The sequence below is a fragment of the Petaurus breviceps genome, unplaced genomic scaffold (assembly GCF_028583685.1).
Source record: "Petaurus breviceps papuanus isolate PSGF00001 unplaced genomic scaffold, PetGlider_PUasm1.0 188, whole genome shotgun sequence".
Classification (NCBI taxonomy): Eukaryota; Metazoa; Chordata; class Mammalia; order Diprotodontia; family Petauridae; genus Petaurus; species Petaurus breviceps.
This window is the reverse complement of record NW_027185804.1, coordinates 22,683,416-22,696,838: the sequence shown is the minus strand read 5'-3', so window position 1 is coordinate 22,696,838 and position 13,423 is coordinate 22,683,416. Positions and strand designations below refer to the sequence as shown.

General features: G+C 45.7%; 1 protein-coding gene across 3 annotated transcripts in view; it reads right to left on the bottom strand.

Annotated features, from left to right (window-relative positions):
* Nucleotides 1-13,423, bottom strand: part of TCP11L1 (t-complex 11 like 1) — a 39,022-nt gene extending 25,599 nt beyond the window's left edge. For 2 of the 3 annotated variants that reach the window (XM_069091382.1, XM_069091383.1), the window contains exons 1-2: nt 13,287-13,423; nt 4,182-4,346 (exon numbers count right to left, since the gene is read on the bottom strand). In XM_069091382.1, the coding sequence (XP_068947483.1) occupies nt 4,182-4,323 (142 nt within the window). In that variant the 5' untranslated portion in view covers nt 4,324-4,346; nt 13,287-13,423. Of the gene's footprint in view, nt 1-1,325; nt 1,444-4,181; nt 4,347-13,286 lie in introns of those variants that run through there. The other variant, XM_069091384.1, reaches the window with a different exon arrangement.

Sequence of the window (13,423 nt, the reverse complement as noted above, 5' to 3'; positions counted from 1 at the left end):
GTACCTTGAGAAGCTGGAAACCAAATCAAATCAGTATGTTCTTGGGGAGACCAGCAGACAAAGTATGGCCCCTACAGGCATCAAATTCTGGGCCAAACAGAAGGAGCAGAGAAGGGGTGGTGACCACTCTCCTCTGCCTAGAAGATGGCAGCATACATGCCAAGACAGATACTTCAAGCAATCTTTAAGTCGGTGGCCCACGGAGCAGCCCCAGAAGCAGTGAGGACAAAGCCAATGGCTGTCTCTGGCAGGGCCGTGTCACCTTGGTGGGAATGTCACAGTATGGGGGCCGATCCTTGGCTTTGCAGATTCACAAACTCAATTTTATCAGCTCAGGAATAATGATTTTCCAACCAAATGAATAAGAGACTGGCTCACAGATAATTTGGTCACTTGCAACAGGAGAGCCCGACAGATTTACTCCATCATCTACACAGGACAGGCCTTCCCGGGAGACTGAGGTGCTGAGAATGATGGATTCAGGGCAGAGAGGCCCTCTGAGACCCATCTGATCCACTTCACTCATGCTGCAGATGAGGAACAGAGGAGGCAGGGGATTCACCCAAGGCCACACAATAATGGACCAACAGTTGGCCTGGAGAGAATGGAAAGCATTGGCAGAGCAAGCTTTCTGAGGCTTCCAAAGGGCTTTCTGCACAGCGATGCTCCACGTGTAGGTGGGGGCTGGGATCACCATCTCCAGTCCCCAAATGAGGAAACTGAGGCTCGGAGTCCACAGTCACATGGACAGTGAGGTGTAAGAAGCAGGATTAGAACCCAGGCCTCTTCCAAACCCAGACTTCCCTTCATTTGTTTTATCGTGCTCCCTCTGATAAACTGCTCTTCTCCATTCTAGGGAGCGTCTGCCACTGAATCAGTGCTGGAAAAATTGTGAGAGTCTGGTTTTCAAGATCTCCTCTCAGTCACTAAAAACTCCTGTCCTTACAACGCGGCTTCATGTTACATGTTCCAAGGTTATGGTTTACCTCTCATGAGTTACTTTTTAAATGGGAGACTTCCTGAGATTTTTTTTCTGGGGGGAAGGGGGCTATAAGCATTTACATTAAATAACACCTACTATCAGCCAGGCCCTGTACTAAACACTTAAACAAATATTATCTTATTTGAGCCTCACAAAAACCCTGGGAGGTAGCTACTGTTATCAGCCCCATTTTACAGCTAAGGAGACTGAGGCAAACTTGCATAGGGTCCCACGGTGTCTGAGGCTGAATTTGAACCCGGCTCTTCCTGTCTCAGCTTTGTGACTGCTACAATCCACACCCTGAGGCTGGCTCCTTCTGGGAAGGCTCCAGGAGACTGCTCACCACATCTGTGTTTTTTCTTTTCCAAATCCTCCACTCAGAGGGTACTCATGCTTCCAGACCTCTAGATCCGTGAATCCTCCATTCCCTTAGAATGGAAAAAGGACGCAGGACACTGCAGCTGGGGAGGATGAAAGGAGAGTTTTAGGGACCAGGTAAGACACAGCAGGGGCAGGAGACCCGCCTCCCATGGGCTGGGAGACCTTGGGGAAGATCATTTCCTCTCTCTAGGTCTCAGTTTCCTCAGTGGTGAAATGAGGGCACTGGACTTGATGATCTGTTAGGTCTTTTCCAGGTTAAACAGCTTTTGTAAACTGCACAGATTAGCTCACAAAGCGGCCCCAGATGAACGCCAGGTGCTACCCAGCAAAGAGAAATGGGAACAGATGAAACAGATGTCCCTGGCAGGGCAAGGGGCAGCTGGCAACAGGACAAAGAGTGACTGTAGCCACAGATCAAAGATGACTTTAATGAGAACTTACAGTCACAAATCAATTTTCCCTGAGTCACAGAATCTGAGTTGGAAGGCATTTTTGCAGCACGAAGCACATACCTGCATGTTGGCACCCAGCCTTTGCTTCCATGGTGGGATGTGGGGGAGGGGGGTTGCCTCTTCCAGAGCCAGCCCCTCCACTTGTGAAGAGCTCCCATTTTTAGTGAGGCTTTCCTCACATCAAGCATGGACTTGTCTCTTCAGCTTCTTATTCCCAGGCCTGCCCTCTGGGGCTACAGGGCTAATCTGATTCGGTTTCACATGGCACTCCTTCAAATACTTCACAGGGAGCTATCATGGATCATGGGCACCGCTCCCCCCCCCCCAGTCTTTTCCAGGCTAAGAGTCTTCCAGTTCCTCCAAATGACCATCATCTGCTCACTCCCACACCCAAGGCAGCCAAGACAGAAAGCAGGAGATGCACCACGCCACACGCCACACTTTCCTACCCACAAGCCTGGAGACGAGAACCCGGAGGAGCAAGAGAGGGGCAGATCCACCAGGCCCTGTGCAACCTCCTGAGCACACAAAGACAAAACAAAAATGCTTCCTGCCCTCAAGGGGCTTACATTCTCCTTGGGGACGAATCGCCCAAGGGAGGATCAGTGTCTAATGATGAATGATGAATTCACTCATGAATATTAATGAATGACTGAATTAATTAATTCCAAGACAACCACATTACAGGAGGGATGCTTGGAGGAAGAGCGAAACGATCACCTGGAAGGGTTCTGAGCAGTTCCTAAGAGCACCCAGAGAGCTGGGAATGAATGTCTTTACTTATTCTAGCTCTCCAACTGCACTTTCAAGAGACAGCATCCCTCTGACATTCCTAAACTATGGCAGTCCTTCCAAAAAAAAAAGGAACCACCTCAGTTTTTGATGCATTTGCCATTTTTTTTAGTAGCCTGCAAAAAAAATTACAGGTCGGGGCAGCTTCTAGGGAGCACATGGAAACCAGCCTCTACTCCAGCCTCAGCATTGAATGTGGTAGGCTCACCCAAGGAAGTCCTCTCAAACTCCTGGGAGGCAAGCCCTGGGGCGTGGGGATAGGATGTGGTAAATTCACAGACATGCACAAACCCACCAACACTGTAACCTGCTCAACCCTGCAGGAAAACACAAAAGCCAGACCTTTCAATGAGAACAGCACATTTCACACACCGTGCAGTAGTTTTCTCATCTGTAAAATGGGGAGAATCAGACTCACAGTACTGACCTGAAAGCATTGTTGGGAAGATCAAGGTGGAAAATACATGTAAAGCATCATGTAAATTGTTTAAAAAAAAAAAAGTAGGCAGAGAGGCAGAATGGAGCAGGAAAGAAAGCTCTGGCTCTGGTGCCAGGACGGACAGAGTTCAGATCCCACCTTCAAAATCTACCTGTTATCTAAACACAGACAAGTCGGTTAACCTCGCTGAGTCTCAGCTGGTCCATCCACAGTGACGCGGCAGTGCTGCCGGCGGGCAAGTGGCTGAAAGGCTGTCTACGTGGGTCAAACAAGAAAGGACTTGACGTCCTCTACAAATGTCAGTCACCCTCTCCTCTCAGCACTGAGAGGGGACTATGGCACAAACTGCCACCCAGACTCCCAGCTGTAGTGGCTTTGTTGGTTGATTTTATTCAGTGTTTTATTTATCAGAGCAGAGAGTTCGATCCAGGCAAGTGAGAAATGGAAAACCCTGCCCCAAGGCACTGAAAGACAAGTTAGAAGGTGATTAAATGCCTTGGGAAGTGATGAAAGAGCGGAAAGAGCTATGGCTTTGGAGTCAAAGGACCTGGATTCAGATCCTTCCTTGAATGCTTGGTACCAATATGACCTTGGTCAAGTCATTTCCCTAACTTCTCTGGGGCTCAGTTTCTTCCTTTTTAACATAAGGGGGTTGATGTGCTCTGAGATATTTTGTAGCTCTAAATCTATGACCCTATGCTTTAATATTTTAAAAATAAAAGGCCATGAGATACCAATTTGGAAAAAAAAAAGCGGCATATAAATGTCAGCTATTATCATTGTTGTTTGTTCAGCTCTACCAAAACGTCCAGAGAAGCTGCGCTGCCCAGGAGGCAGGAGAAAGGACAGCCGATCAATAATTCTAAAATATTCATTTCCTACGTAAGAGAAACCTCACGGGACTCACCCTGGTGAGTCATTGAGCCAAGTCCTGCTGGTAAAGGACAAGCAGCTTTTCTCCAATGTTAATTACTGGCCACATGTGCACCCTTAAATCACGTGCTCCTCCGTGCATGCAGTGTGTGTGCCAGTCACCTCAAACAGGGGGCGGGCACAGTCTAATGCACCCAGCCTTCAGTGACCAGAACTGCCCCTCTGCTGCTGGTGAAAAGGGAGAGGGGGCTCGTGCACTTACACTGAGGCCGGGGCAGTCTCTGCGGGCTGGGAGTGCTCTGCCGGATCCTCTTCCGCACAGATTCATCAGCCGCCTCTACGCCATCTTCCAGGGTATGCTCTGAATTGCTTGGGCAAGGCTTGTCATCACGGTTCTCGGACATCCTCAGTGGGTTTATCCAATTTCCTAAGAAAGAGGAAAACAGCCACCAGGACAACAGCCACAACAAAGGAGTCACTGTTCTGTTCCTGGGACTTGGGACCCTCCCCTTCCCTCTCGGTAAAATGAGGAGGGAGGACAAGATGACGCTGCCCGACATACCCCCTTAACACCTGTGGGTTCTACGTGAGCAGATGCTCTAGACTCCTGGGCATCACCACTTCTAAGAGGGCCCCATGCTTGGGACACATTGACCCACCCTCAAGGAATAAGAACCACAATAAGGACAGAACAGAGATTTCAATCTGGAGTCGTAGGACCTGAGTTCGGGCTCCGGTACTGCCAATTTCTGCATACAGAACCTTGGGCAAGTGACTAAACAGCCTTAGCAAGTGGAAGAATGAATCTAGGTCACAGTTTCCAAAGGACAACAGGCCATTCCCCTGCTGGTTTAAGTAGATTTACAACCACCCCGAGTCAGTCTCTCTCTTCCAACTGTATACCTTCCAAGCTGAGACTGGAAAGAACTCTTCCTAAAGCCTGGCTCTGATCAGGTCAGCCCTCTACTCAAATACCTGCTACAATGACCTACCCTATACCAAAAGAAACCTCAACTCCTGGCCCTGGCATTCAAGACCCTCCATGGTCTGGCTCCGACTTTCATCATAACTGCTGACACTTGTAAAGAGTGTCAAGGTTCACAAAATTCTTTATGTCTACAGTGTGTCCCAAAAGTCTTGGTGTGGTTTCAAGTTTAAGTAATAATGGCACCTACCTCCCAGGGTTGCTGTGAGGACCAAATGAATTAATACAGGGGGTCCCAAAAGTCAGCACAAAGGCATTAATTCACTTGAGCCTTACAACAACTCTGGGAGGTAGGTGCTATTATCATTCCCATTTTGCAGATGAGGAAACTGAGGCAGGCAGCGGTTGACTTGCTCAGGGCTTCACAAATAGGAAGTGTCTGTGACTGGATTTGGATTCAGGTCTTTCTGACTCCAAGGTCTGTGCTCTAGCCCCAGGACACCTGGCTGCCCTTGCCTCATATGATCCCTTCACATACTCTACATTCCAGCCCAACTGGACAGGCCCTATTTCTCCTCCCACTTTGGTCCCTTTGTTCTCACCATCACTCATACCTGGAATTAATTCCCACTTATCTCTATTGCTTCCCATTATCTCTATCTCTTCTGCAAAGTGAGGATGCTGGACTCTGGAATCCCATGACCCCAAGTTAATAGGTAGACATTCTAATGAGATTATATCTGTAAAGTGCTTAGCACAGAGCCAGATACATAGTAGGTGCTTAATACTAGTTTCCTTCCTTCCTACTGAAGTCATTCTCTTCCTTTAAGACCAATTTAGGTGATGCCTCCTCCACGAAACCAGTCAGACAACCAGCATTTTTTAAGCAACTATTAAAAAAAAAAAAGCCAGTCTTTTCTCTTATGGACCTCCCAGTCTGATGGGGAGACAACACACAAAAATGTCCAAACAAGATACATGTGGGATAAATGGGGTGGGAGTCCCAGAGGAAAAGCACCAAGATTGGGGAGGACCGGGAAAGGTAGCTTCTTGTAGAAGAAGGTGGGACTTTAGCTGGGGCTTCAAGAAAGCCAGGGAAGTCAGGAAGTAGAGATAAGGAGAGAGAGAAAGTTCCAAGTAACTGGGACATCCAGGGAAAATGCATGAGTCAAGTGACCATGTCACTGGATCATAGAGAATAGGGAGGGGACTAAGGCTTAAGAACACAGGAAATGTAGGAAAGGGCTAGGCTAGGAAGGGGTTTAAAAGCTAAACATATGACCAAACAAGAGATAAAGAACATTATGAAATGCAAAATGGATTACTTTGATTACATTAAATTGAAAAGATTTTGCACAAACAAAGCCAGCACAACCAAGATTAGAAGGGAAGCAGAAAGCTAGGAAACAATTTTTACAGCCAGTGTCTCTGATAAAAGCCTCATTTCTAAAATATATAGAGAAATGAGTCAAATTTATAAGAATACAAGTCATTTCCCAAATGATAAATGGTCAAAGGATCCGAACAGGCAATTTTTAGAGAAAGAAACTAAAGCTATCTATAGTCATTTTAAAAATGCTCTAAATCACTATTGATTAGAGAAATGCAAATCAAAATGACTCTGATGTACCACATCACACCTATCAGATTGGCTAATACGACAAAACAGGAAAATGATGAATGTTAAAGAAAATGTGGAAAAATTGGAGCACTGATGCATTGCTGGTGGACTTATGAACTGATCCAACCATTCTGGAGAGCAATTTGGAACTATGCCCAAAAGGCTATAAAACTGGGTATACCCTTTGACCCAGCAATACCATTTCAAGGGCTATATCTCAAAGAGATCATCAAAATGGGAAAAGGACTGATATGTACAAAAATATTTATAACAGCTCTTTTTGTGGTGGCAAAGAATTGGAAATTGAGGAGATATCCATCAATTGAGGAATGGCTGAACAAGTTGTGGCATATGCATGTAATGGAATACTATTGTGCTATAAGAAATGATGAGCAGGCAGACTTCAGAAAAACCTGGAAAGACTTATATGAACTGATAGTGAGTGAAATGAGCAGAACCAGGAGAACATTATACACAGTAACAGATACATTGATGACTGACTTTGATAAACTTAGCTCTTCTCAGCAATGCCAGGATCTAATATAACCCCAAAAAACTCATGATGGGAAATGCCATCCACATCCAGGGAAAGAAATTTGGAGTCTGAATGCAGAGGGAAGCAGACTATTTGCTCTCTTTTTCTTTTATTGTTTTGTTTTGTTTCTTCTTTCTCGTGGTTCCTCCCATTAGTTCTATTTCTTCTTTACATCATGACTAATGTGAAAAGATGTTTAATATGAACATATATGTAGAACCTATGTCAGATTGTATGCCATCTTGGGGAGGGGGGAGGAGGTGGGGAAAACTTAAAACTTAAAATCTTATGGAAGTGAATGTTGAAAACTAAAAATAAATAAATTATATACATATTTTAAAAAGCTAAACAAGGGATTAGAAAACCCTTTGTTAGAGATAATAACGAGACACTGGAATTTATTGAATGGGGGGTGGGAGAGACACGATCAGATGTGTGCTTGAAGAAAATCACTTTGTTGACTGAATGGAGGATGGAATTACTGAGGGAGGAGACCTGAGGCAGGCAGACCCACTGGTGGCTATTTCAGTAGGCCAGGCAGGAGGGGGGAATGGGGGCCTGCCCTCAGGTGGTGGCAGTGTCCCAGGAGAGAAGGGGTCTGGTAGGAGGGGGAGAGTGAGCAGATGATGCCACCTAGATTTTGAGCTAGGGTGACTGGGAGCATGGTGGATCCCCTGACAACAATGGGGAGATTAAGGAGAGGGGAGGACTTGGGGGGGAAAGAGAGCAAGTTCAGTTTTGGACATGCTGAGTTTAGGATGTCTGTGGAACATCCAGTTGGAGATGTCTAATAGGCAGTCAAAGATAAGGGGGTAGAAACTGGAAAAGAGACTGGGGGGTTTGGAGGAGCGTAATGACAACAAACCGTGGTGGGGATGAGACCACCTAATGAAATCATACAGAGCAAGAGCAGGGCCATGAAGCCTTTCCAGAGGCCAGGTCCTCCCCGCACAGATGCAGTCTCTGCCTTCCAGCAATTCGTGGCCAGCTGCCTGAGCGTCTCCTGGGCCCTCGCCCCACTCTTTATTACCCCAGTAGTGACCTGTGCTTGTTCCAACCCCGGTTAGACTATGAGCTTCTGGAGGACAGGGCCGGCGGGATACCTTCCATGTAAAATGTTTGCTGAGCTACAGTAAACACTTTAGGAACCATGTTCCCAGGAAGTCTTTGCAAGAAATATCTTGTGTAAATGCTTCTATGTTCAAAGAAAAAAGGAACACAAAGAAACATGGTAAGACTGGTGAAGGAAGCCAGCAAGGTACATGAGCTTAGGGTGGGAGGCCCTGAGTGTGATTCCCAGCTCCGCCACCCTCTAAATGTATCACTGCATCTGAAACTCAGTTTCCTCATCTGTAAATGATGGCTTCTGAGGTGCTTTCCAAGTCTTCATCTATGATCCTAAATCATAAGAAAAGAGGGAAGACAGCAGACTAACAACCACCATCCACACACTGGCTACAACTAAGTAAAAATGGCATCTTCATCAATAAGCAATAATGAAGTCCAAGGGGGAAACTACAGAATGAAAAGACATTGGAAGGGATCATGGAAGCAAGAAGACTATTACTGTCATTATTGTGTTAAGACACATAATTTTAAAAAACCTATATAATTTGGCACTTATGGTTTTGTACAGGTGACATTTTGTAATGCAGATGAACACATTTAAAAGGAATTTCATCCTCTCCTCTAGGCCAGCAGGCCAGAGAGTGAGTGGGGTGTGGGGTTGGGGACTAAGTAAACCAGGTCTAACACTCTACACTTTTGTTTGGATTGAGGCAAATCGGAAACCCTATTGTCACAGGAGCTTCTAATAGATTGTAAGAGTATTTGTGAAGTTTGGTTTTTTCCCCAGGTCCCTTGCTGTCCTGGGATGCTAACTACCACAACTGAGGGGGAGATGTGTAGGGAACAGGATGCCATGTTTTTTTCAACAGAGATGTCCATTACAGAAATAATTGGCACCTGGACATCTTAAGTCATGGAATAACAAAGAGCAGGTCCATAAACACTAATTAGACTCCATCCCCCCAGCTGGAAGGTGATCAAAGCAGGCCCCATGGCTTTAGGGAAGCTTCCTAGCAGCCTGTGCTCAGCAGGGCAGAGAGAAGGAGCCCATATCATATTCATCTGGGACCTGAGAAGGAACTCCAGACAAGGGAATGGAGGGGCTGGCAATGGAAGCGGAATTTTCCAGGCCTGCATCAGTAACAGGAGAGTTTGGTGACTGCATCGTTCCCCTTTCTCCGAGTGGGGTAAGAGGTACTGAAACTCTCTGATGCTTCCTCCTTCCCCACAGCCGCACTCTAAACAAGACCTGAAATGCCCTAGCTTGGTAGTTTGTTGTTGCTTGGGTCAAGTTCCATCACCATGGGATCCTTAACCTTTTTTGTGGCCTGGACCCTCAGTCAATAGCACTAAGGTGACCCCTTCTTACCAAGTGTTTTTAATTGCATAAAACAAAATACACGGGATTACAAAAGAAACCAATTATGTTGAAATAGTCACTGAAGTAATAAGACCAGTTTTTCAGGCTAAGAAGCCCTGAATTACCAGGGTGTTTTATGTGAGAAAGCAAAAACACATGAGACATTCTGAGCCCAGACTGAGAGGCCACCGAGTCCAAACCCTACCTTTTTTTATAGCAGTAGAAAATCAGACAGAGGAAGATCAGGTGGCTTAGCTAGGCTCACACTGTTGGTGTGGGGGTTGGGATTTAAACCCAGTCCCTCCGGATTCCAGATTCCCAGCACTCTGCCCACTATCAACAGGACCAGGGGACCCCTTAACGATTCTTAACACCACTGCTCTGCACAGTGAGAAGCTGAGCCAAGACCTAGGTTTCTTCTTCATATCTCATATCTCTGCTTCAAGAACTTGTGATTTTGCTAGTCATACTTCTGTGGAGACAGCACACAATCAGTCAGCCAATCAACAAACACTTATTAAGCCATTACTATGTGCCAAACACTGTTCTAAAAGCTGGTGATACAAAGCAAAAGCAAAACAAAACAAAACAAAAAACCAGGTAGCTCACATTCTAATGGGGAGACAAAATGTATATAAATCAGTATACAAGACAGAGAGAGTAGAGGGAGGAGCATCTTCAAGGGGCAGGCATTCAACAGCTGCTGTGTCCACTTTACACTGACTAGTAGCATGGTAACTAGAAAAAATTTATAGACATAGACATGTGTGTGTGTCTACGTCTACATGTATGCACTGTATTATATGCTTATATAGATCATATTGTATAGATTCATTATACAGTTATCCCATCCACATTTCAACTCTACCCATTGAGGTTTTGATATACTGTGGGTCAGTATGAGAAATTAAATGGGAATATCAGGGGAGTTTGGCAGAAGCTGTAGACAACACACAGGGGCCAGCAGATTACACAGAAACAGTTTAGAAATTCATTAATGCATAAAATGTACATATAATATTGTATAACATCAACATATTTTATCTTTTAATACCATAATAATTCAGACTTCTCTAGTATGAAAACAGGGCCAAAAAATTTTACAAGGATTTTCCAGATGGGGGGGGGGGCTGCTGTGCCCCTAACTCCCGAGATGTGGAAGGGGTAACTACATACTGTTGTATATATATATATATATATATATATATACACACACACACACACATATATATATACATATATATGCCATTGTGTATATATTGTATACAATATACACTATTATATATATATACACATACATACAATTGTGTATGTTTTATACAATATACACTATTGTATGTGGGTATATATGTATATACATATATATACACACATGCACATATACACACACAAAATAAAATGTATCCATAGATGGACAGACAGAAAGACAGATAGACAGACAGACAGACAGACAGATAAGGACTGGGCAAGTCTAGTCATTTCATTGGTATAAAGAACTCTCAGATGAGGAAACTCCCTCTCCCAATGTATATCTACATCTTACAATCCTAGAGACCCTAGAGATCATGGTTCTTGCCGAGGTTCATTAAATCAGTATGTTTCATAGGTGGACCTTTACCTCAGATCTTCCTATTTCTGTAACACTGTTTCTCATATATTTCTAAAGCTCCAGTTGATGGGGCTGTTGGGAAATAGACACTTGTATACATTGTAGCTAGACTGACAAACATTTAGGGAAGGCAATATGCAATCAGAGCTTTGACCTTGTCCCAATGGATTCTAGTGTTAGGACTTTATTTTAAAACATGACAAGGGGGGAAAGGACCTATTTGTATAAAAATATCCATACCTACTTTTTCTCTCTAAATACATACATACATACATATATAATTGAAACAATCTATACATCCAACAATTTGAGAATCACTAAATAAATTTATTAGAAACAGTAAGATGTTTTGAATACAAGATCAGCTTTGGAGTTAGAAAGACCTGGGTTCAGAGCTGGGTCTCTGACATATATCCACTATGTGCTCATAGGCAAACCTGTATGACCTTGGCCAAGTTTCTGACCCTCAGTTTCCTCATCTGTAAAATCAGGGGGTTGGACCACTAAACTCCCTTTCAGTTCTAAACTTAAGATCCTATAAAGTGCCCCAGGCAACTCTACAACACTTTAAGTTATTTGTATCAATGGAGACAGTTTACACCAATGAAATCCTAGGTTTGGATCTAAACCCCTCTGTTCCCAAAATACTAATGTAATGGAATATCACAGTTCCACAAAAATAACAAATATGAAGCAAACAAACAAATATGGGAAGACCTACAAAGAAATAATGAAAACTGAAAGCAGCACATTCAGAACTGCACACATATTGACAGCTAGATAAAAAAGGAAAAAGAAAAGAAATAAGAGAAAGACAGAAGTAGTAGAGTTTCTAAAAGGCATAGAAAAGGATACTAAACAAAAACTTCTTTTGGTCTATTTGTTAATTTACTTGGTTCTACCTTGTTAAATGCTAAGACTTTTGTAAATATTTAATTCATTACTTTGTATAAGAGATTGTATTTGCTGAGTCATTAGTCTAAAATGTCTTTTTTTTTTTTTATTAAAGAAAAGTTGTTGTGGTTCTAAAGTTCACCATACCCCTAACCCCGCCCTCTCCAGCCCCATCCATTTGGGGGTGGCCAGCATCCCAAGGGGAGAGCCACCATTCCCGCCTCCCCCAGAGGCTGGGCTGCTTGCTGGACAGCTCTGTTTCCCCATCATCTGCCCACCATCTCCTGAGACCTTTATAACTTGATCTTATAACTTGCCCAGTTTCTATGTCTCCAGGTACCCTTCCTCCCCTCCCCTCTCATTCCATACTCAGTAGCTCCAGGCCTTGCCATACCCCCCACTCCACTGTCCTACTTTTAGGGCTTCCTGGACTCTCCATCAGCCCCGGAGGTCAAATAAATGTGTGCTAGGTGCGGACTCTGCCTATGAAAGTGTGAGCTCCCTGACAGCAGGGGTTCTTCCTGTGTGCATTCCCAGCCCTCCAGCCAGTGCTGGAACACAGCAAACGCTTAATAAGTGCTGTTTACCATTCATTCACTCATTCATTTACTCACTCACTCATTCATTCATTCATTCACTACGGCCACTCTGAAGATGAGCTTTTACTCTCAGTCGGTAAATCAATTGTGGCCCAAGTTCAAGCTCCAGCTCCCTACAGAGCCTCGCCCATCTGGACTCCTGCAGCTCTGATTGGATCTAGTCACCGGCGTTTATATAATCTGCATCTAATGGATAGTTACCCTCTTTATTTTCCCAACTAGTCTGGGGGTTCCAGACAAGTCTTTGAAATGCCGTGTATCAGGTTCGGGTAATCGGAAGAGACCTCGGGGGCCGCAGGAGTCGGCGGGATCTGGGGCGGAACCCCAGAGGGGCAAAGAGTGTACAGAGTCAGAAGACCTGGGTTCAAATTCGGCTTCCTAGCTGGGTGATTTGGTCTCTGCCTGCCTCGATTTCCCCATCTGTAAAATGGGGATCATAGCGGCCGCTGCCCCGCAGGGTGGCAGTGGGATAAAGCGAGTGATCGATACAAGGCGGCTGGCACAGAGCCCGGCGCGCGGCGGTGGGAGCGGGGATGACTTCGCCCTTTGTCCTGGCCTGCCCAGCACCCCTGCTCACCCCAGCTAGGAGCCCTCGGTGCCCCCGCCCCCACCCCGCAGCGCCCGGCCGGTGCGATGCCCCGCGGCTCCCCCCGCCTGAGGATGCTCTGCCGAGGCCGCGAGCTCCGCCTCGGGACCAGCGCGCGCCCGCAGCCTCCCCGCCCCCCCGGCCCCCACCCCCGGGGCCCCTCGGCTTACCGCGAGCCGCGCCGGGGCCCAGAGGCTCGGGAACACGCACCACCGTGACTCAGGGGGACGCTGGAGCGGGAGCAGGGGCGGCAGCGGGCAGGGGGCGGGCCCAGAGCAGCCGAGCCCCGCGAGCCTCTCGCTGGGAA